The following is a 25034-nucleotide window of genomic DNA, read 5'->3' as shown; positions in this document are numbered from 1 at the left end:
TTGTTTTTTCTATTGTCTCTCAGTCTTAGATAATGACAAGTTGCCACTCATTTATTAACTTGCTAATGAAAACTCTGTCACACATAGTTAACTGGTAGGTCCGAGGGTTTAATTAGATTCAGAGCCACCATTTTCAGCAAGAAGGCATCATAGGTTATGTTGTGTTCTTCATACTGCATCCTATCAGAAGCCATATGATGTTCCATTATTAATTTAATGATGCGAATTTGATCACATGGTTAAGGTGTTTGCCATTAAATCTCCACATTGCAAAGTACATTTTCCCCAATCTGAGGTCAAATACTTTGGCACTGGGAGAATTATGTATTCCTCAACAGCTTTTCACCTAATCATTTAGATAGTCATTGAGGATCTTTATCTGAAGCAGTTATTACACTGGGGATTGAAAAATGGTGATTTGCTAACTGATAATTGCATCCACATTAGATAGATGGCATTCTTCTGTAAAGAACTGTTCTTTCTTCACCCCACCTTCGCCTTTCATTTCTGAACGTCTAATACTATATACTCATGGAGTTTTATTTATTCAGTGTGTTATAATTAATTTTAAGGGAGTTTGGGAGGAAATTTTTGTTTATGATCTTAAATTACAGAATAAATACTGGAAAGGATTTCTATATGTTTTGCTAAGTATGTGTTCTTCAATTCAAAAGGGATAGAACATTCCCTTTTTCACTTGTCCTTGACTATTTCTCTGAGAATTAATGCAAATATTATTTTACTTTACAGTTAATTGAGAAATTGAAATTTATTTTATTGGAAACTCCACCGTGTGATTTGCAAGATAAAAATATAATACAGTACCAAGAATCAATTCTACAACTGCAGGAGCTCCTTCATCTTAAATTCAATGTAGCTACAGAAATACTTCTCAGAGTAAGTGTGATATTTTGCTTATATATTAAGTTTTATAAGAGCTAACATTTTATGTTATATATAAAATAATTCAGTATTTTTTAAACTGAAAAATCAAGAGTTTATGGAAAAGTTAGTAGAATAATTTAAAGTACATATATTTATTCAGATTTAATAACTGATAATATTTTATTTTTAAATGTAGTTTGTTTTGTTTTGGTTTGATTTGGTTTTTTTTTTACAGATAGTAAATATGGAATCTCCCTGTGTTACCCAGGCTGGTCTCAAACTTCTGGACTCAAACAGTCTTTCTTCCTTGACCTCCCAAAGTACTGGGATTACATGTGTGAGCCACTGCTCCCCCAGACATTTTATTTTTGAAGAAATAGAATATTATTTCTATTTGCCATTAAAAGTAATGGCAAAAACCACAATTACTTTTGCACTCACCTTATATTATTATTTTTATTCTTAGGATAATAATATGTAAGGATAGGATAAGAGACCTCATCCTAATATATATATATATATATTAGCCAGGCATGGTTTGCCTGTGGTCCCAGCTACTTGGGAGCCTGAGGTGGGACCATCGCTTGAGCCCAGGAGGTCAAGGCTGCAGCAAACCATGATCGCGCCACTGCACTTCAACTTTGGCAACAGAGCAGACTCTGTCTCAAAAAATAATAATAATAAATAAAAGAGGAAGAAGAGGAGGAGGATTAGAAAAAATACTATAATGTTATATTTCAATTTGAAATATCAGCATGAACCAGATTTCTTTTTATTCCATAAATAGGATTTGGGATTTCAGTTCTGGGGCAGGAAAAGTGAAAGATGAGGCTGGATTGTCTTCCTGTGCTAGAAGGCAAGCAAACGCTCAGAGACTAATGACATTGTATGAAAGAGATGCCGTTAGCTAAGAGGCTAGCTTAGAAGTCGCACTGATCAACTTTGGAATAATTTGAATATCAGAATAATGATTATAATCAATTATAAAAAATTGAATATATAAAAATTTTTGAGTTTATAGTGATACTTCAGAAACAAAGGGGAAGGTGGAGTGAAGAAAGAACAGTTATTTACAGTAGAATGCCATCTATCTAATGTGGATGCAGTGATCAGTTAGGAAATCACCATTTTTCAATCCCCAGTGTAGTAAATGCTTCACATAAGGATCCTCAATGGCTACCTAAATGATGAGGTGAAAAGCTGTTGAGGAATACATAATTCTCCTAGTGCCAAAGTATTTGACCTCAGATTGGGGAAAATGTACTTTGCAATGGGTAGATTTGGTGGTCAGCACCTTAACCAAGCAATCAAGTTCATATCATTAATAGTGGAACATCGTATGTCTTCTGATAGGATGCAGCATGAAGAATACAGCATAACCTATGATGCCTCCTTGCTAAAAGTGGTGGACCTGAATCCAGTTAAACCCCTAGACCTTCCAGTGTACAAAAATAAAGAGGATAGAGGAGCAAGTTAAACAATGCCATGAGGAAACAATAATAGAAATCCACAATGTGGGACAATTCTACAAGATAACTGTCCTGAACACTTCAAAAAGTTACAGTTACAGAAAACAAAAAGTGTGCAAGAATAATCACACTTAAAAAATAAATGTAGTCTTCAGTTTAAAGTTTTACGTTCTAGCAAGCGCATATTGACTTATTCAAATCCTTTATGACAGCTGATTTCTTGAGCAATAGGCATCAAACTATGTTAGTTTTTATTTTAAAATTCTTAAGAACATACTTGAATTTTATGGTTAATATTGGATATTAAAGTATTAGACTAGTGAAAACATGACTCATCTGGATTTTATAAGCTGTATATTTTGCTTTCTAAACTTGATGTGTTCCGAGATAGGTTAACTTTGCAGTAGAATAGTCTACATTTTAATAAGATGCAGATAAATCAGCATGTGTATAGTTAAAATGAAAAGTCATGATTCTGATGTTATGACTGAGAAAGGTAACATAATATTAATCCACACGTGCTACCCGGAAATATAGAAGTAACTTTATTTTTTACTTTTCTGAGACCCAGTCTCGCTCTGTCACCCAGGCTAGAGTGCATGGTTGCAATCATGTCTCACTGCAGCCTCAACCTCCCAGACTCAAGCAATCCTTCCACCTAGGATCCTCCCAGCTCCCAAGTAGCTGGGAGTACAGGCGCACACCACCGTACCCAGCTAATTTTTTGTAGAGATGAGGGGTCTTATTATGTTACGCAGGCTGTTCTTGAACTCCTGGACTCAAATGATCCTTACAACTTGGCCTACCAAAGTGCTCAGATTACAGGTATGAGCCACCTCACCCAACCTAAGAGCTACTTTAATTCTTTTTTTTTTTTTTTTTTGTCTTTTTTTTTTTTTTTTTTTTTTTCCTTTTTGTGGAGAACGGGGTCTCACTATATTACCCAGGCAGGTCTCGAACTCCTGGGCTCAAGCTATCCTCCCGCCTCTGCCTCCCTGAGAGCTGGGATTACAGGCGTGAGCCACCGCGCCCGGCCTGCTACTTTAATTCTTAGACACCTTAGGAGAAACTGAATGGAAAAAGGAGATGCATGTTTAAGTAAGTAAATACATTTGCATCCTTTAGAGAATTTTTTAAAACAATCCTTTGTCATGTTGATTGAACCTGATTTTTACCCAAGTTACTCTTTTAGGTGGTTAATAAAGGGAATCCAACACGTAAATGATAAAGTAACTTATCTAAGTTGTATTATTTATGAGGCCTGTGGCTCTTTGTAATGTTTTCTTTTTCTCTTACAGCAAGCTAGTACTTTGGCAGATCTGGACAGTGGAAATATGGAAAAAGTCATTAAAGATGAAAATGTTACTCTATATGTGTGGGCAAACCTCAAGAAGAATCCAAGGTACCCTTGTGGATAATACTTTCCCTGTAGGTGGAAAGACATTGAACCACATCATGATTGCCAGACAGATGCCTACTGCATAGCAGCATGGTGTGTTTGGAAAAGCCCATTTTAGGAAATTAGCCCACTGAAGGTTGAATCACGAACCTGCCATTTACTTACGCAAGTTACTTAACTATGTTGAGCTTCAGTATATCATCAGTAAAATGATGATTATGTCCCTTAATAGGATTGGATTGAAGATTAAACATTAGTGCATGTAAAAGTTATAGCATAGTGTTTATTACAAATATATACTCATTAAATACCGGGTCTTCCTCTTCTCTTTACCCACTTAACCCCTCTACCCTCCAAAAAAGTAGAAGTGGTAGGTGCTTTCTTTTTCTTTTCTTTTCTTTTCTTTTTTTTTTTTTGAGACAGAGTCTCGCTCTGTCATCCAGGCTGGAATGCAGTGGTGTGATCTCGGCTCAATATAACCTCCACCTCCTGGGTTCAAGCGATTCTTTGTGCCTGAGCCTCCTGAGTAGCTGGGATTACAGGCACACACCACCACACCCGGCTAATTTTTTTTTGTATTTTTAGTAGAGACAGGATTTCACCATGTTGGCCAGGCTGGTCTCAAACTCCTGACCTCAAGTGATCAGCCTGCCTTGGCCTCCAAAAAGTGCTGGGATTACAGGCGTGAGCCACTGCACCTGGCTGATAGGTACTTTCTACATGGCAATCTGGATTTTTTTTTTTTTATGAATCTTTGTGAACTGTTAAAAATAATAGATTTTCATATGTGTATTTCTTGAACATTTAAGTGCTGTTTCCCCAATAGTTTCAACAAAGAAACATATCTGAGAAATGACAGTGATGATGGCAAATTCACGACCACTTGGTTGCTGCTTGATCTTTAAACATTTTAAGTTACTTGCATTAGTATAGCAGTGAGTTTTAGAGAAAAATAACCAGAATAAAAATTAGGAGGCCTAGGTGTGGATCCTACCTCTGAAAAGACTAGCCATGTGACATTTAAAAAAAAAAAAAATTGGACTTTATTTTTGATGTTTAGTAAAAGGGAAGAACAAAATATTTCCCAAGTTCTTTCCATTTGTTATGAAAAAAAAAACAAAACTCTTCGGTTCACATCTAATCGGGGACAATATAGTAACCTTTCTTATTGTAAAGTATGTCAAGTACAGAAAAGTGAAGGAAATTAATCTGTATAATTTTAAATGAATAAAAATAAAATGAATAGCTTTGTACTCACTACCCAAGTTTAAGAGGAGAATTAGTTGGTGTCTTTTACGAGATAAGGAATAGTGCAGGCAGAACAAGTTTCATTTTGATGACGATTGAGGGGGGAGTTGTAAGGATGATGAGTTCGGTGCTGAACTGGCTGAGTTTGAAGTACTTATAAGATACCAGAGTGCAACTGGCTGAAGGCATGGAGAGAAATATGAGGTGCAGTGTATTTTGAGGAGTCATCAGCATGTAGACCAATGGTTCTTCACTTTTTGGGAGTATAGATTCTTCTGAATGTCAAGTAATTACAGATGCTTGCACTTGTGGAAGGGCATTTTTGGACCTCTTAAAGTCCATTCAGAGATGCGTCATACCCCCTCCCAACCCTAGGAAAAATAAAGCTCATATTAAAAACTTCTGATAGTATAGATAGTAATTGAGGCCACAGAAGTAACAATACCCAGAGAGTGTGTGTTGAGGGAGAGGAGAAAGAGGGCTTAGGATGGAGCACTGAGTAATATCAACATGGAAGGGATGGTCAGGAAGAAGGCCGTATAGAGGAGACAGAAGGAACTGCCAGAGATGGAGAAGACTGTGGGGTTATGGATCCCAATAAACTGTTTTGAGAAGGATAGCATCAGCAACTGGGTCCAAATGCTGCAAAGAAAGCACATGTGATCAGACTAAAAATTGGAGCAAAATTAAAGTGAAGAGAAATACTGCTTAGTTATAAATTTGACACAGATCTAGAGTTTCCTAGGGTCTCATCTTTTTTGTTGTAATTAATTATTAACAGGCACAGAAGTGTCAGATTCTCTGAAACACAAATTGGATTTGAGATTCCAAGGATATTAGCAACAAGTGACATTGCTGTACGACTCCTGCATACTCACTATGATCATGTTTCTGCACTGCACCCTGTTTCAACACCATCAAAAGAACACGCTTCCTCAGTAACTGAGCTTGTCAAAGATGATGTTGAGAATGTAGAAAAAGCAATCTGCAAAGAGGTCGAAGAAGAGTCCAAACAACAAGAAAAACAGTCTCACTTAATTCAGGAGGAAAAATTAAAAGTTGAGGAAGAACAAGATGATACTGAAGTGAAAATGGTAGGACACATTTAAATATACGCATTTTTTTTTCTTCATGCAACACGTGTTATTAGATTCCCTTAAAGTATTCTCAAGATTTTTCCTAAACAAATAGAAATTGTCTAGGAGCCACTTTCTTGCCAGTGCCTCAATTTTTAATGTGTGTCTTTTTCTTGTCTTCCATTAATAGTCAATTAATAGTTGAGCCACTAGCTTCAACATTCTAAAGTTCAGCACAGGAATTGCTCTTTTTTTTTTTTTTTTTTTTTTTTTTTTGACACGGAGTCTTGCTCTGTCGCCCAGGCTGGAGTGCAGTGGCCGGATCTCAGCTCACTGCAAGCTCCGCCTCCCGGGTTCACGCCATTCTCCTGCCTCAGCCTCGCGAGTAGCTGGGACTACAGGCGCCCGACACCTCGCCCTGCTAGTTTTTTGTATTTTTTAGTAGAGACGGGGTTTCACCGTGTTAGCCAGGATGGTCTCGATCTTCTGACCTCGTGATCCGCCCGTCTCGGCCTCCCAAAGTGCTGGGATTACAGGCTTGAGCCACCGCGCCCGGCCGCTCATTTTTATATTAGGTGCACAACCGGGCAGTTTTGATGCCGTTTAATTTTTGTGTATTTATTATATATTTCAAACTCACTCAAGGGAACTTGCCATTAAATGGAAACTTAAGTAAATAATCTTATATTACCCTGTTACTTCCTCAGTTTTTGGTTTTATAAGAATTTTATAAAGTAAAAATTTATTTTCTTAAAATATCACTCTTCTCTGAAACATTGACATCTTTAGATATAGCTTTTGACCAATTTAATAATCATATTCCTTTAGTTAGCTTCTGCTCTTTTTTCTGTTGGCAAGATTGTCAAGCTTATTTATGTTAGAAAAAAATGTCTCTTAAGAATTTAGTAATACTTTCTCAGAGCCAAGCAGATTCTTTAATAGCCTATTTGCATGTTATGAGGGACCAAAAAATCTCAAGTTTTCTGACAAGTGCTTAAGACATGAAATGTATTAGTTTATTGATTTATTTTCTTTAAACACAGGAGAGGATTAAGGATTAGATTGAATACAAATTTAAAATCAGAATAGGAATTATTAGATACTCTAAGAACACCTGATTTATTAAGAATTCAATTTAAAATATTACATTGGTATCAAAAATTACAGACTGGGCATGGTAGCTCAAACCTGTAATCCCAGAACTTTGAGGTCAGGAGTTTGAGACCAGCCTGGCCAACATGGTGAAACCCTGTGTCTACTAAAAATACAGAAAATTAGCTGGGTGTGGTGGTGTACACTTGTAATCCCAGCTATTTGGGAGGCTGAGACAGGATAATAGCTTGAACCTGGGAGGTGGAGGTTGCAGTGAGCCGAGATCGTGCTATTGCACTCCAACCTGGGTGACAGAGTGAGACTTCATCTCAAAGAAAAATAATAATAATAAAGACTGTAGCAATGTAGAAAAATGGATATGACATAATGCTAAGTATAAAAAAATTGTATTTAGACTCTAATGACAAGCACGTGAAAAATTTAAAGGCATAAGGAAATGAGAACCCAGAAATCTCTGCATACCTGATATTTTAGAGAGGTGGGAAACGAGTGATTTATTCCTCTTTAAAAATTTGTCATTTTTGTTTAAATGTTTTTTGGGCAATAAGATCGTTTTTAAAATAAAAATTTCATTTGAACTCTCAGGTAGTGTAGAAGCTTTACTAGAGACAATAGTATTTCTAGTTCTCTTCCCTTTCCTGGAATATGGAAGGATTATACTCCTCTCCACGTTGAAGCTAGGCATGACCATGTGACTTACTTTAGCTAATGAGATGTGATTAGATTTGACAAACTTATTTATTTCCAAGGGGGAAAAAAAAGAATGGGTAAATAGGTCTCGTAAATAGCTAATAGGTAACATTGTTTCAATATGGAGTAAAATGAAGTAAAATAAAATAAACCCCAGTAACGTTAAATAAAATTTGGGAGGATTTGTGATTTTAAATTCCTGAAAACAAAGAACCTGTCAGTGTTTTACATGAGAATTTCATATTATTGATTTTAAAACTGTGACATAATAATTTGAAACCATGTAATTTGAACTATTGCATTTACACGGCTAAAGCAATTTTTTTCTTATGCATCTATCTCAAAGTGGCCTCATATAGTAATAATTCATTATAGTTCTGTTAATTTTGGCAGTAGTTTTATTTTTTTATTTCAAAAGGTTTTTGGGGAACAGTTGGCATTTGGTTACATGGATAAGTTCTTTAGTGGTGATTTCCAAGATTTTGGTGCACCCATTACCCGAGCAGTGGATACTGTACCCATTGTGTAGCCTTTTATCCCTCATCACTCCCCCACCCTTCCCTTGAGTCCCCAAAATCCATTGTATCATTCTTACGCATTTGCATCCTCATAGCTTAGCTCCCACTTGTGAGAACGTGTGATGTTTGGTTTTCTACTCCTGGGTTACTTCACTTAGAATAATGGTCTCCAATTCCATCCAGGTTGCTGCAAATGCCATTATTTCGTTCTTTTTTATGGCTGAGTGGTGTTCCGTGGTACATATATACCTCATTTTCTTTATCCACTTGTTGATTGCTGGGCATTTGGGCTGGTTCCATATTTTTGCAATTGCAAATTGTGCTGCTATAAACATGCATGTGTAAGTGTCCTTTTCATATTCGTTTATCATATCTAGGAGCTTTTAGGATAAGTCGTTAGGGTTTTCTAGGACTTATTTTCCTCTGGGCAGATACGCAGTACTGGGACTGCTGGATCAAATGATAGAACTACTTTTAGTTCTTTCAGGAATGTATTAGTTTACATTCCCACCATCAGTGTAAAAGTATTCTCTTTTCACCACATCCACTCAAACATCTATTTTTTTTAATTTTTAAATTGTGGCTTTTTTTTTTTTTTTTTTTTTTTTTTTGAGACAGAGTCTCGCTCTGTCACTCAGGCTGGAGTGCAGTGGCATGATCTCAGCTCACTGTAACCTCCACCTCCTGGGTTCAAGCAATTCTCTTGCCTCAGACTCCTGAGTAGCTGGGATTACAGGCACGTGCCACCACACCTGGCTAATTTTTTGTAGTTTTAGTAGATACAGGGTTTCACCATGTTAGCCAGGATGGTCTTGCTCTCCTGACTTCATGGTCCATCTGCCATGGCCTCCCAAAGTGCTGGGATAACAGGCATGAGCCGCCACATCATGCCTATTATGGCCATGTTTGCAGGAGTGAGGTAGTATCATATTGTGGTTTTGATTTGAATTTCCTTAATAATTAGTAATGTTGAGCATTTTTTCTTATGTTTCAGGACCATTTGTATATCTTCTTTTGAGAATTGTCTATTCATGTCCTTAGCCCATTTTTTGATGGGATTATTATTTTCTTGCTGATTTGAGTTCTTATAGATTCTGGATATTCTGCATCTGATAATCTTTGTCAGATGCATAGTTTGTGAAGATTTTCTCCCACTCTGTGGGTTGTCTGTTTACTCTGCTGATTATTTCTTTTGCTATGCAGAAACTTTTTCGTTTAATTAGGTACCATATATTTATCATTGTTGTCTTATTTGCTTTTGGGCTATTGTTCACGAAGTCTTTGCCTAAGCCAGTGTCTAGAAGGGTTGTTCCAATGTTATTTTCTAGAATTTTTATGGTTTCAGGTCTTAGATTTAAGTATTTGATTCATTTTGAGTTGATTTTTGTATAAGATGAGAGATGAGGATTCAGTTTCATTTTTCTACACATGGCTTGCCCATTATCCCAGCACCATTTGTTGAATCAGGTGTCCTTTCCCCCACTTTGTTTTTGTTTGCTTTGTCAAAGATCAGTTGACTGTAAGTATTTGCCTTTATTTCCAGGTTCTCTATTCTGTTCCATTGGTCTATGTGCCTATTTTTATACCAATACCATGCTGTTTTGGTGACTATAGCTTAGTAGTATAGTTTGAAGTCAGATAATGTAATGCCTCTAGATTTGTTCTTTTTGCTTAGTCTTGGTTTGGCTATGTGGGCTCTTTTTTGGTTTCATATGAATTTTAGGATTTTTTTTCCTAGTTCTGTGAAGAATGATAATAGTATTTTGTTGGGAATTGCATTGAATTTGTGGATTGCTTTTGGCAATATGGTCATTTTCACAATATGATTCTACACGTCCATGAGCATGGCGTGTATTTCCATTTGTTTGTGTTATCTATGATTTCTTTCGGCAGTGTTTTGTAGTTTTCCTTGTAGAGGTCTTTCACCTCCTTGGTTAGGTATATTCCTAAGTATTTTATTTTATTTTTATTTTTTTTGCAACTATGGTAAAAGGGGTTGAGTTCTTGATTTGATTCTCAGCTTGGTCACTGTTGGTGTATAGCACTGCTACTGATTTGTGTACATTGATTTTGTATGCTGAAACTTTACTGAATTCGTTTATCATATCTAGGAGCTTTTAGGATAAGTCTTTAGGGTTTTCTAGGTGTACAGTCATATTATCAGCAAACAGAGTTTGACTTCCTCTTTACTGATTTGGATGCCCTTCATTTTATTCTCTTGTCTGATTGCTCTGGCTAGGACTTCCAGTACTGTGTTGAATAGAAGTGGTGAAAATGGGCATCCTTGTCTTGTTCCAGTTCTCAGGGGTAATGCTTTCAGTGTTTCCCTATTCAGTGTAATGTTGGCTGTGGGTTTGTCATAGATGGCTTTTATTGGCTTAAGGCATTTCCCTTCTATGCCGATTTTGCTGAGAGTTGTAATCATAAAGAGATGCTGAATTTTGTCATATGTTTTGTTTTTAATTCTCTGTGGTATATCACATTTATTGACTTGCACATGTTAAATCATTCCTGCATCCATGGTATGAAACCCACTTGATCATGGTGAATTATCTTTTTAAAAATTTATTTATTATTATATACTTTAAGTTCTGGGATACATGTGCAGAACGTGCAGGTTTGTTACATAGGTATACATGTGCCATAGTGGTTTGCTGCACTCATCAACCTGTTGTCTACATTAGGTATTTCTCCTAATGCTATCCTTAACCCTATTCCCCCACCCCCCAACAGGCCCCAGTGTGTGATGTTCCCCTCCCTGTGTCCATGTGTTGTCATTGTTCAACTCCCACTTATGAGTGAGAACATGCAGTGTTTGGTTTGCTGTTCTTGCGTTAGTTTGCTGAGAATGATGGTTTGCAGCTTCATCCATGTCCCTGCAAAGGACATGAACTCATCCTTTTTTGTGGCTGCATGAATTATCTTTTTGATATGCTATTGGATTCGGTTAGCCAATATTTTGTTGAGGATTTTTACATCTATGTTCATCAGGGATATTGGTCTGTAGTTTCTTTTCTCGTTATGCCCCTTCCTGGTTTTGGTATTAGGGTGATACTGGCTCCATGGAATGATTTAGGAAGGATTCCCTCTTTCTCTCTCATTTGGAATAGTGTCAATAGGATTAGTAACAATTTTTCTTTGAATGCCTGATAGAATTCATCTGTGAATCCATCTGGTTCTGGACTTTTTTTTATTGGCAATTTTTTTTATTATCATTTCAGTCTTGCTGCTTGCCATTGGTCTGTTCAGAGCTTCTATTTATTTCTGTTTTATTCTGGAAGAGTTGTATACTTCCCGAAATGTATTCATCTCCTTTAAGTTTTCTGGTTTGTGTGCATAAAGGTGTTCATAGTAGCCTTGAATGATCTTTTGTATTTCTGTGATGTCAGTTGTAATATTTCTCATTTTGTTTCTAATTGAGCTTATTTGAATCTTCTGTCTTCTTTTCTTGGTTATTCTTGCTAATGGTCTATCAATTTTGTTTATCTTTTCAAAAAACAGATTTTTGTTTCATTTATGTTTTGTATTTTGTTTGTTTGTTTCAATTTCATTAGTTCTGCTCTGATCTTGGCTATTTGTTTTCTTCTGCTTGGTTTGGGTTTGGTTTGTTCTTTTTTCTCTAATTCTTTGAGGTGTGTCTTCAGATTATCTAGTTGTGCTCTTTCAGAGTTTTTGATTTAGTTATTTAATACTATGAATTTTCCTCTTAGCATCACTTTTGCTGTATCCCAGAGGTTTTGATAGGTTTTGTCACTATTATCGTTCAGTTCAAAGAATTTTTTAATTTCCATCTTGATTTTATTGTTGACCCAATGATCATTTAGGAGCAGATTATTTAATTTCCATGTGTATGCGTGGTTTTGAGGGTTCCTTTTAAAGTTGATTTCCAATTTTATTCCCTGTGGTCTGAGAGAATACTGAATATAATTTTGATTTTCTTAAAATTATTTATTTGAGACCAAGTCTTACTCTGTTGCCAGGCTGGAGTGCAGTGGCGTGATCTCAGCTCTGCCTCCCGGGTTCCAGTGATTCTCCTGCTTCAGCCTCCTGAGTAGCTGGGATTACGGGCACATTCTACCATGCCCAGCTAATTTTTGTATTTTTGTAGAGACAGAGTTTCACTATTTGGCCCGGCTGGTCTCAAAGTCCTGACCTAAGATGATCCGCCTGCCTCAGCCTGCAAAACTGCTGGGATTACAGGTGTGAGCCACCATGCCAGGCCTGATTTTCTTAAATTCGTTGAGACTTGTTTTGTGGCCTCTCATATGGTATATCTTGGAGAATGTTCCTTGAGCTGATGAATAATAGAATGTATATTCTGCAGTTGTCGAGTAGAGTGTTGTGTAAATATCTGTTAAGTCCATTTGTTCTAGGGTATAGTTTAAGTTAATTATTATTTTTTTAATTTTCTGTCTTGATGACCTGTCCAGTGCTGTCAGTGGAATATTGAAGTCCCCCACTATTATTGTGTTGCCATCTATCTCATTTCTTACATCTAGTAGTAATTGTTTTATAAATTTGGGAGCTCCAGTGTTAGGTGTGTATATATTTAGGATTGTGATATTTTCCTGTTGGACTAGACCTTTTTTCATTATGTAGTGACCCTCTTTGTCTTTTTTAGCTACTGTTTATAGTCTGTTTTGTCTGATATAAGAATGGCTACTCCTGCTTGCTTTTGGTGTCTATTTGCATGGAATATCTTTTTCCACCCCTTTAAGTTTATGTGAATGTTTACATGTTAGGTGAGTCTCTTGGAGACAACAGATTCTTGGTTGGTGATTTGGAGTTTTTTTTGTTTTGTTTTGTTTTGTTTTGTTTGAGACAGAGTCTCCCTCCGTCAACCAGGCTGGAGTGCGGTGGCGCGATCTTGGCTCACTGCAAGCTCCACCTCCTGGGTTCACGCCATTCTCCTGCCTCAGCCTCCCGAGTAGCTGGGACTACAGGTGCCCGCCACCACGCCTGGCTAATTTTTTGTATTTTTATTAGAGATGGGGTTTCACTGTGTTAGCCAGGATGGTGTTGATTTCCTGACCTCATGATCCATCTGCCTCAGCCTCCCAAAGTGCTGGGATTACAGGTGTGAGCCGCCACACTTGGCCCTATTGGTGAATTCTTATCCATTCTGTAGTTCTGTATCTTTTAAGTGGAGCATTTAGGCCCTTTATATCCAATGTTAGTATTGAGATGTGAGGTACTATTCTATTCATTGTGCTAGTTGTTGCCTGAATATCTTGGTGGTTTTTTTGCCTTTTTTTTTTTTTTACACTGCATTATTGTTTTATAGGCCCTGTGAGATTTATGCGTTAAGGAGGTTCTATTTTGTTATATTTTGAGGTTTTGTTTCAAGATTTAAACTCCTTTTAGCAATTCTGGTAGTGCTGGTTTGGTAGTGGTAAATTCCCTTAGCATCTGTTTGTCTGAAAAAGACTTTATCTTTCCTTCATTTATGGAGCTTAGTTTTGCTGGATACAAAATTCTTGGCTGATAATTATTTTGTTTAAGGAGGCTAAAGATAGGACCCCAATCCCTTTTCTAGCATGTAGGGTTTCTGCTGAGAAATCTGCTTTTAATCTGATAGGTTTTCATCAGATTAAACCTGGTACTTTTGCCTCACATTTCTTAAGATTTTTTCCTTTGTCTTGACTTTAGATAACCTGATGACTGTGTGCCTAGGTGATGATCTTTTTGTGATAAGTTTCCCAGGCATTCTTTGAGCTTCTTGTATTTGGATGTCTAGATCTCTAGCAAAACCGGGAAGTTTTCCTTGATTATTCTTTCAAATATATTTTCCACACTTTTAGATTTCTCTTTTTCCTTGGGAACACCAGTTATTCTTTAATTTGGTTGTTTACATAATCCCAGACTTCTTGGAGGCTTTGTTCATTTTTTAAAATTCTTTTTTCTTTGTCATTGTTGGATTGGGTTAATTCAAAAGCCTGTCTTCAAACTTTGAAGTTCTTTCTTCTATTTGTTTAGTTCCATTGTTGAAAACTTTCCAGTGTATTTTGCATTCCTCTAAGTGTGTCTTTCTTTTCCAGAAGTTGTGATTGTTTTTTATTTATGCCATTTATCTGGAGATTTTTTAGTCCATAGCCTGTATCATTTTTGCAATTTTCTTTAAGTTGGTTTTCACCTTTCTCTGATGACTCCTTGAGTAGCCTAATAATCGACCTTCTGAATTCTTTTTGTGGCAATTCAGAGATTTTTTTTCTTGGTTTGGATCTACTGCTGGTGAGCTAGTGTGATATTTAGGGGGTGTTAAAGAACCTTGCTTTTTCATATTACCAGAATTGTTTTTCTGGTTCCTACTACCTTGGGTGGACTGTATGAGAGGAAAGATCTGGGGCTCAAGGGCTGCTGTTCAGATTCATTTGTCCCGTGGGGTGATCCCTTGATGTGCTCTCCCCCTTCCCCTACAGATGAGGCTTCCTGAGAGCCAGACTGCAGTTACTATTATTGCTTTTCTGGGTCTAGCCACCCAGTGGAGCTACCGGGCTCCAGGCTGGTACTATGGAGTCTCTGCAAAAAGTCCTGTGGTATGACTCATCTTCCAAGCTCTCAACTGTAGATACCAGAACCTGCTCTAGGGAACGTAGCAGGGGAATGAAGTGGACTCTGAGGGTTCTTGGTTGTAGTTTGGTTTAGTGCACTGGTTTTCACAAATGCTGGTGTGCTAGCTGTTCACTGGCCTCCAGCCAGGAGGTGGCGCTTTCAAAAGGGCATCAGCTGCGGTAGTGTGGGAGGATACAAGCTTGCCCTAAGGTAATCTGGATAAGTATTCAGGTTTCTCAGGTGATGGATGGGACCATAGAGCTCCCAAAAGATTATGTCTTTTGCCTTTGGCTACCAGGGTAGGTAAAGAAAGACCATCAGGTGGAGGCAGGTATGGGCATGTCTGGGCTCTGACTCTCCTTGGGCGGGAGTTGCTGTATCTGCTCTGGTGGATGTGGGTATGCTTCTCAGGCCAGTGCAGTTATGCTTCCAGGGGGATTATGGCTGCCTCTGCTGTGTCATACAGGTCGCCAGGGAGGTGGGGGAAAGTCAGCAGTGATGGGCCTCACCAAGCTCCTACACATCCAGCAAGGCCAGTCTCGCTCCCACCATGCCCCACCAACAGCTACTGAGTTTATATCCAGGCAACCAATGAGGAGGGCTGAGATCTTGCCCCAGGCTACAAGCCTCCCCGCCGAGAAAGCAAGCAGGGCTTTCAGACTGTGCCCTCCCTGCCCTCTGTGGCTTCTGTGCTTGTGTCTGTACTTCCCATTTCCCACTGCCCCCCACCACCCTTGATCCCCCGTTCCTAGATCCTGCCCAGGAAAATTTGTACTTGGTGGAAATTATTGCAAAGTTCAGCTAGAAGTTTCCTTCTCCCTGTGGTCCTTCCCCAGTTCCACTGGCAACTCTCCCCAAGGACCCCTGTGAGATAAAGTCAGAAATGGCTTCCCTGGAGACCAGGAGCACCTCCCGGACTCTTCCCACTGCTTCTTCTACTTCATTCGGCTTTCTAAATCCACTTCCGTTCTAGTTAAGGTTAAATCCTTCTCCCATGATCTGGATTTTCAGGTTCCCCAGGGAGGATGTGTGTTTGGAGGCAGATTATCCCCCCTCACACTTTGGACACTCATAGTATTTCAGCTGTCTCATGGACTTTGCAGTGGCAAGCGCTTCTTTCAGAGTCTGTGAATTATTTCAGTTTTCCTGCTGTGTTCCTGCAGCAGTACCTAGAGCAAAAGTTCACAATATGAGTCTCCATACACTGTTCTGTCTGTCCAAGTGGGAGCTGCAAGTTAGTCCCGCCTTGTATCTGCCGTGTTTCTTGTAAGTCTGGCAATAGTTTTATATTAAATATATAAGCATATGAACCTACTACAATACTGACTGAATAGTGAATTTGTATCTTCTTCTCAACATTCGTCATCAATTACTGTAGAGAGCTAGTGGGCCTGAAAGTACCGAACTAAGCTTTTCTTAGTTTGAATGGCCCTTACCAATGAATTTAACTACATCCAGTTTTTGTTATTATTTAATGTTATATTGAACCATTTTAGGTTATAATGATGAATAAAGATATGCAAATGATGATGTTGAAAGTGCCACAAAAGTACACCAAGGAGGCTCGGCGCAGTGGCTCACGCCTGTAATCCCAACACTTTGGGAGGCTGAGGCAGGTGGATCACCTGAGATCAGGAATTTGAGATCAGCCTGGCCAACATGGTGAAACCCCATCTCTATTAAAAGTACAAAGATTAGCTGAGCATAGTGGCATGTGTCTGTAATCCCAGCTGCTCGGGAGGCTGAGGCACGAGAATCATTTGAATCTAGGAGGCAGAGGTTGCAATGAGCCGAGATCGTGCCACTGCACTCTAGCTTGTGTGATAGAGTGAGACTCTGTCTCTAAAAAGTATGCCAAGGAAAACCATTATAGTGAGTGGTAAGATGCACATTTTATCAAATTTGAGTCTATGTTCAAATACATATTCTAGGCTGTTATGGCTCAAGCTTATAATCTCAGTAGAGATTATAGGCAGGCCTAAACAAGAGGATCCCTTGAGCTCAGGAATTCAAGACCAGCCTGAGCAACATAGCGAGACCTCAGCTGGACTAAAAATAAAAAAAAGTAGCCGGATGTGGTGGCATATGCCTATAGTTCGAGTTGCTAGGAACCCTGAGGTGAGAGATTGCCTGAGCCCGGGAGGTCAAGGCTGCAGTGAGCAGTGATCATGCCACTGCCCTCAAGTTTAGGCAAGACTGCAGGACCCTGTCTCAAAAACAATAAAAACAAAACAAATACATAGTCCAAGAAACCTCAAAGATCAGCAGGCAATTAGTGATATGGCAGAAATAATTTTACTTTATAAAAGGCAATGAAAACTTGTCCAAAGTCTGTGAATGGTAAGAATTGTGTGAATGGTAGATACAGGAACCTGGCTGGAGGAACCGTATATCAGGGGATTTAGAAAGAGACAGGTGATTGCCTAGAAAATGAGAGTAACATTGACTCAGCACCCTCATTTCTAGGAACAAATCTTCTGACCAGCACCAGACACATGTGTAGATGCTTATGCTTATGTACGTGTGCTCTATCCTTCTGCCGAAAACCCCACAGCATTCGGAAAATGCGAATATGAATAAGGCTGAAGTATGTATGATTTCCACAGAAGCAGAAGAACCCCATAGTACTGGTGAAGTATGCCAGGGCAGGAGGGGGAGGCCATCTCCTGTGCTGAAGCGGGAAGGGTGGTGGGTGACTGCCTAGAGCGAAGAATCCCCCAACGCAAAACTACTTGTCGGATGGGCCTACACTTTCCACAGATTCTGAACAGTGTAAACTGCCTTTTGTAAGTGTGAGTAGACTGCAGGAAGCAAAAATCACTAGATTTATAAAGACAATCAGCAGCTCAAAAGAGGAAGACAGAGATCATTTGATGGGATTTGTCAGGGAAAAAGAATGAGATGATGGGTAGAAATAGGAAGTGTAATATCTGTATAAAAGAAGCTTCAGAAGCCGAGAATGGACAGGATGAGTTTGATATAATAATTGGTGCTGGGGCAGCTGACTACGATTTAAAATAAATTTGATTTTCACTTTACCCTAAAGACTAAAAAGAAAACAACAAACCATAGTTTCCAATATAAAAACAAACTAAACTATTCAAAAATTATAAAAATAATGAAAGTATTTGAAGAGAACATAGGAAACTTATCTTTACTAACAAGATCTTTCTTATCAGTGCATCAAAACCAAAAGCATGAATGAAAAAGAGATTGGATTCAAGTATTTGTGTAGCCCCGTAAACCTCATTATAAACAAAGCTGAAAGGCAAATAACAGACTGAGAAAAATGTTTCAACATACATGACAAAGGGTTCATACCCTAATATAAAGAATTTGTACACATCAGTGAGAAGACAATTTCTTAATATAAAATTAAGCAAAGGACATGAGCAAGCAGTTGAGAAAGGAAATACAACTAGCCAATAAAAATATAAAAATGTACTGAACCAAATAAGTAATCAAATTAGAAAAAAAAAAAGGTCATTTGTTTTCCTATCAGATTAAGCAGGCAGGCATCTTCACATACTGTTACTAGAAAAGTAAATCTGTACAATCCTTATTTGGCACCATGTAAACATGCCTATGATTAGTGATTTTACTTATAGTAATTTATTATTAGAAAATAATAGAACAAAATAAATAAAAATGATTGTGCCAAGATGTTCATTGAAATTTTTTTATAGTAGCAAAAACAGTCCACAAATTAAAAAATTATAAAATATCCAAACAGTACTAGTTGGTTTCGATATTTGGATATTTTATCATTTAAAATGACAAAGATTTTATATACCTTTCTATAGAAAGATGCCTAGGATGTATTGTTAAATTTTTTTTAAAGTTAAAACTCTATTATCAATATGATTGTCTTTTTTTGAATGCACAGAAAAAATCTAGAAGCCTCTCTACCAAAGAGTGGTTATCTTTTGGTGGTGGGGGAAGAACAAGAGAAGGATGGGATGGTGGTATATTATCAGTGATTTTTTTTATTCTCTGTACTCTATTGTATTATTTGGATTTTCAATAAATAAGTACTGAACACACATTACTTTCCTCATAGGAAATGAAACAATGTATTTGCCATTTTGGCTTTAAAGGGGGGAAAGTTCATGATAAGCCTCTGTGCTGAGGTGAAATGCCCTTCTTCCCATCACACTAATTCCTGTACCTAACTTCTACTTGTCTTGATTCAAAACTTACCTTAAATTTTATCTCCATAGAATCCTCCGTTTCCTCAGATTAAATTAGATGTCCGTCCACTATGCTCTTGTCATTCTGTTTAATTATTAGAATTCTTACCTTAAACACTAAATTATGATCTTGAGGACAAGAACTGCTTGATAGACTTCACATTTAAGCAGAGAGAATAGAGCTCATAAGGGCTCAATGAATGTTTATTGAATGAAGGAAGAAGCGAATGAATGGATGTTTAAGTGATGAAAAGCAGGCCCTGACTTGAGTCTGATTTGTTGTGACCTACATAAATTGGGGATTTCAACCACTATCCTCCTCAAAGTTATCCTGTCTATTGAGAGATACTTAAGATCCTCTTCATTACAGTTGGGTGTGCTGGAGATCATTTCTGCTACCTTTACGGATTCTGCAAGCTGGTCACTGGGGATTCTTGGGACTCTTCTCCTCTGCAGTTCTGATCCTCCACCCCTTTAGTGATCCGGCATAGTATGTGGTGATAGGAAGATTCTTGCTGTCACTACAGCAGCCTTAGGAAAGGTGTGCTCCTCCTATTCCAGTTGGAACTCAGTGTGCATTTGAAGCAATAGTTACAGACAGTGGTTAAGTTTGTATTCCTATATAATCACGGCTACAGGGGAACTAACATAACCCTAAATTTCATTTGTGACATATAACAATTTGTGTGTGACAAAATGTTTTCTAAATGTTTTAAACTGCCATATAAACTCATGATACTCAACTTTTTTGTGTATGTGTAAATTAGGGACTACATGTAAGATCAGTAGGCAAACTTAACTATGTTTTGGATTTGGAGAAAAAATTCTGTATTTTTCCAGGTTTTTTTTTTTTTTTTTTTTTTTTTTTGGTTGGGGGTAAAATGCTTACCTCACAATTTTAGGTTATCATATTTTATTATAAATCTTATATTTTTTATATCTTTACATTGACTTTAGAGACTGATACAAGGCAAATATGATATAATAAGGCAGGCAATTATGGCCCGCAATATTTGAGTTATGTTTGATGCGTCAGATAATCACAAATAACAAGTATTTAGTATTTTGGTCATTTAAAAATTTAAATCTCTTACATTAGAAGATGTACACATTGTTTTCTTTTTCATGAGTGCAGCAAGAAGTGTGCCACTAGAGGGCTCTTAATACCACATTTTAGATCATTTAAATGTGTAATACTAATAATATTATAGGTATTGGGTAATACTGTCTTCCCAATTACTATATCATGCGAACTTTTTAGAAAAACCTAATTTAAGTGTAGCACATTTGCGAGAAATTAATTTTTAATGAGAATTACCTTCAGAACTACATTAGTGATCTAAAGGGCATGCATGATAGTATGTGGGTCTTTGAACTTTTAAAAGTTAAAGTAGTCTCTGGCTTTAAGACAGTTTAAACAAATATATACAGGATTAAACATAAATATTTTATATATGTAATGTATATGTTATTTGTCAAACATTTACTAAATACCTGCTATTGATAAGGGATTCAACACGATCTTGTTTTTAATGAGCTAACAATCTTGTGGATTAGAAGAGTTACCATATATTCTAATATGTGCAATGAAAGAGATTCTACTTGGGGGTTAAGATATGAAAATAGGCTGGGCACGGTGGCTCATGCCTGTAATCCCAGCACTTTGGGAGGCCAAGCCAGGGGGATCACCTGAGGTCGGGAGTTTGAGACCAGCCTGACCAACACGGAGAAACCCCATCTCTACTAAAAATACAAAATTAGCTGGTGTGGTGACAGGTGCCTGTAATCCTAGCCACTCAGGAGGCTGAGGCAGGAGAATCATTTGAACCCAGGAGGTAGAGGTTGTGGTGAGCCGAGATTGCGCCATTGTACTCTAGCCTGGGCAACAAGAGTGAAACTCCATCTCAAACAAAAACAAAAACAACAAAAAAGGAGATCAAAATAAACCCAAAATAAAAACAAATGAACAGATTGGAAGTCTTCTCTCGTGAGGTAGCATGAGCTGAATCTTTCAGTGTAGCATGGAGAAGTTTAGCTAGGAAGGAAAGGAAGTTATTCTGGCCAGAGGGAAAAGTATGGAGACATGAAATAGCCTGAGTAATTTGGGATGTTTTGTGATAATCATGGATAAATTAAAAATCCATGGGAATAGGTTATATAAAAAACCTAGCATCAGAGCTCCTTAACATTCAACAACCTTTAACCTGCCACAAATGTATGTTTTCAGTGCATTTCCAGGTCATACCCTGGGAGTTGTTCTCATTTCCTTACTCACTTACTGAATATTTATCATATGCCTACCTCTATGTGGTAGGCACCATTCTGGCCCTCAGGGGAGGATGGCCAAAGGACAAATAAGGCTCCTTCTCTCATAATTTACATGCAAGTTAAGAGAAATCAACAATAAGAAAAAGTAGCAAATACCATATAGTAATCATTTATGCACAGAATTAAACAGGATTAAACTGGGAGTGACTTTACATTTCGTTGTTAGGGAGGGCCTGTTTGATGGCGTATTATTTAGCTGAGACCCAGATGACAAGAAAGAATCAGCTATAAAATGATGAAGGTAGGCCGGGCGCGGTGGCTCAAGCCTGTAATCCCAGCACTTTGGGAGGCCGAGACGGGCGGATCACGAGGTCAGGAGATCGAGACCATCCTGGCTAACACGGTGAAACCCCGTCTCTATTAAGAAATACAAAAAACTAGCCGGGCGCGGTGGCGGGCGCCTGTAGTCCCAGCTACTCGGGAGGCTGAGGCCGGAGAATGGCGTGAACCCGGGAGGCGGAGCTTGCAGTGAGCTGAGATCCGGCCACTGCACTCCAGCCTGGGCGACAGAGCGAGACTCCGTCTCAAAAAAAAAAAAGATGAAGGTAAAAGTAGTCTTCAGTCACAATTATTGCAGAAGTCATAAGACAAGTGAGAAGGAAGGCCAGCGACTGATGTATGATGGGCAAGAAGCAAAGTGGTACGTAATAAAGTTGGAAAAGGAGGCACAAGCCAGATAAAGTCAGGCTTTGCAGGCCAGAGTGAGAATTTAGGCTTTTATTATAAATGCAGTGGGGAGCCATTAGAGGGTGGTAAGTAGGAGTGTGACATGATGTGATGTATGGTTCTGAAAGGTTATTCTGGCTACTGTATAGAGAAAAAATTGTGAGGAGCCAGAATAAAAGCACAGTATCTAGTTCAGTAGTACTGGTAAGTAATAAGAAGCCATGGTGGTTCTGACAGAGGTTGCAATAAGAGCTGTAGAAAGATGAATATGTTTGGGAGATGTTTTGGAGGTAAAATATATCTAACTGAGTTTTTATTTTGAGAAATGAGGCATGTGGCGGTACAGTTTACAGAGATGAACAGGAATAGAGTGAAACAGTTGAGAGTGGCTGTGAAACAGAGTTCTGTTTGGGTCATGGTAGGTTTGGGGGACGCAAGTGGAAATGACAAGTAGGCAAATGTGAACCTGGAGTACAGAGGAAAGTCAGGCACAGCTCCACGTACATGTTCATGTGCAGGTTATGTTCTGAACTTGTGCAATCAAGCAGTACACAATGTGTGTGACCTACAGAGCATCACTAGCTTATGTTTGGGTACTGTTGGTCTATAGATAGTATTTAAAGCCACTGGAATGAATGAGACCAGTAGTCTCAGGATAATTATTCTTAATTAATGCTGTATTTTCAAAATTCATTTTCAATTCCTTATCAAGAATCAGTTCCAATAATTTATTTTGAGTTATAGTAAAATTGAAATTATCTTCTGATGAAAAAGTATATTTCAGATCAATGAATTTCTTTTGCATAGATCTTCTGTTGATGGATAATAAAATTCAAGACATTCTGTCAAACTTGTGTTCAGTGCTGACATTTTGCAGATATTATCAAGATCATTTACTTCATTAATAATTGTTGGCATCAGTTTCATATATTCTCTTCCAATACTTTCATGATTTTTTAGCTTTTGATTGGCTTAGTTTTGTTTTTACAGTTGAATCTTACCATCTGGAATTTATTTTAGTGTAAAGTGAGAAGAATGAATCTAAATTTATTTTATTGCAAATCTTAGCCAGCTGTCTCAGAACACATACCATATAAACCTAGGCTTTTTCCATTGATCTGAAATGCCATATGCTAGATTTTCAAGTGGATCCTATGATCTATTTCTGGAATCTATATTGTTTTTATTGATGTACCTATTAATGATAGGTTATGTTTTTATATCAAATTCAAATTGCACATTTACTAAGGAATTTCTGTGGTATCTGTGCATTTATCAAGTTGCAATGAAAATTATTTGCTAGTGTCCCGTGACATTCTTTCATGTTATAAACCAGTTCTTGTATACATTGAGCCAAGATATTATTGAAAAGTTACTTTAACTACCTTCTCTGATTCATATTCTGTCAAAATTTCCAAGCAAACATCTTTTAGAAATTGTTATTTACTCTCAATCTATTATAAGTCTATAAATTTGATACAATTGAGGTAAAAATTCCAGTTGTCAATTTTTGAGGCTTGACAAAATACTCTTAAAGTTTATCTAGAAGAAGAAAATACTTGGAAAACACCCAATTTTGTAAAAGAATTATGATGAAAGAGGACCTTCATTACCAGATGTAAAACATGATGAAAATAGGAATAAAGAGGTATTTTTTCGGCTTCATTGCCAACAAACACAAGGAGTTTATTATTATTATAACATACAAAACTTATACATTATACCCGTATTGTCAGCAAATGAGATTTGAAGTTTTTGTGCAGGAGCACGTTCTGATGACACTGTTGCAGTTACCGGAAAACATTCTAGAGTAGTTATCAGAATTAAGGAGCTTGTGCTAGAGTGTAAGTTCACTCATTGCATCTTTCTAGAAGTCTAACTTCAGAAAAGAGTCAGTTGAGCTAAAGACTAGTACAAATTTTTAAAAAATTGACTTATGTAAAGGCAATGTGTCATATGCAAGAATATCCTCTTTATGATGTGGTAATATTGAAAGTGATAAATTCCTGTTGTTGTGTGCTGAGGTGAAGTACTCATGTTTATCAGGGGAAAAGTTCTGGTGAGAAAGTCTGAATTCCCGGTGTTCCTGCAAGATAAGAAGCCAGTTAGGTCTAAACTCTTTGAAGAGTTCTCAACTTTTTGAAGATATGAATTAGACTGACTTGCCTATTGGTCTGATATCTTTGGTATTTTTATGGGTCATAATCCTCCCTGTAAGAAATAAATGCAACTTGGTTTTTAAAGGTAAGTAATGCCAAAGGCTACCTGGCTGTCCCACAGGCACCTCAAATTCAGCATTCCACAATCAAATTCATTACTTTTCCCCCAAACCTGTCCTTCCTCCTCCTTTTCTTTTTCTTTTTCTTTTTTTTTTTTTTGGGTGCTAATTGTTATCACCCTCTACCTTAATTACCTAAATCCAACACCTGAACATCAGCCTTAGCCTCTCTCCCTTGCTTTACTTTTATATCCAGTCCCTCTTCAAGTTAAGTTTTTAATTCCTTATCATCTCTCCTATAAGCTCCATCTAGTGGCCCTGGTTGCTTCTGCCTTGGGTAGGTCCTGATCGTCTCTACATTGGACTTCTAGCACTTCACTGAGCAGCCCATTGATCAGGTGGCTGCCAGAATACTCTTTCCAAATGCAAATATCTTCACATTAGATTCCTACTGAAGGCCTTTTATGAGCTTTCCTTTACCCATAGGAGAAATTCTAAAGTCTTTAGAGTGGCATTCAAAGCTCTCCACAATCTGGCATTTCTCCAGCCTCAGATCTTTACACCCTCCTGGCATGCCTCACTCCAGCTATACCTGACCACTTGGAGTACTTGGAACCCTGTTTTGCTTCATGCTTTTCACTCACATTAGAATTCTCTCCCACCATTTTTGGGGGAGGATCTA

At 37.7% G+C, this 25034-nt stretch overlaps 1 protein-coding gene across 14 annotated transcripts in view; it reads left to right on the top strand.

Annotated features, from left to right (window-relative positions):
- CASC1 (cancer susceptibility 1) overlaps positions 1-25034 on the top strand; it is a 79162-nt gene that overhangs the window by 36084 nt on the left and 18044 nt on the right. For all 14 annotated transcript variants that reach the window (XM_025401211.1, XM_025401205.1, XM_025401204.1 and 11 more), the window contains 3 exons: positions 751-897; positions 3653-3756; positions 5783-6095. In XM_025401211.1, coding sequence (XP_025256996.1) covers positions 751-897; positions 3653-3756; positions 5783-6095 — 564 coding nt within the window. The remainder of the gene's footprint in view (positions 1-750; positions 898-3652; positions 3757-5782; positions 6096-25034) is intronic.

The sequence above is a fragment of the Theropithecus gelada genome, chromosome 11, assembly GCF_003255815.1.
Source record: "Theropithecus gelada isolate Dixy chromosome 11, Tgel_1.0, whole genome shotgun sequence".
Taxonomy (NCBI): domain Eukaryota; kingdom Metazoa; phylum Chordata; class Mammalia; order Primates; family Cercopithecidae; genus Theropithecus; species Theropithecus gelada.
This window is presented reverse-complemented; position numbering and strand designations above follow the sequence as displayed.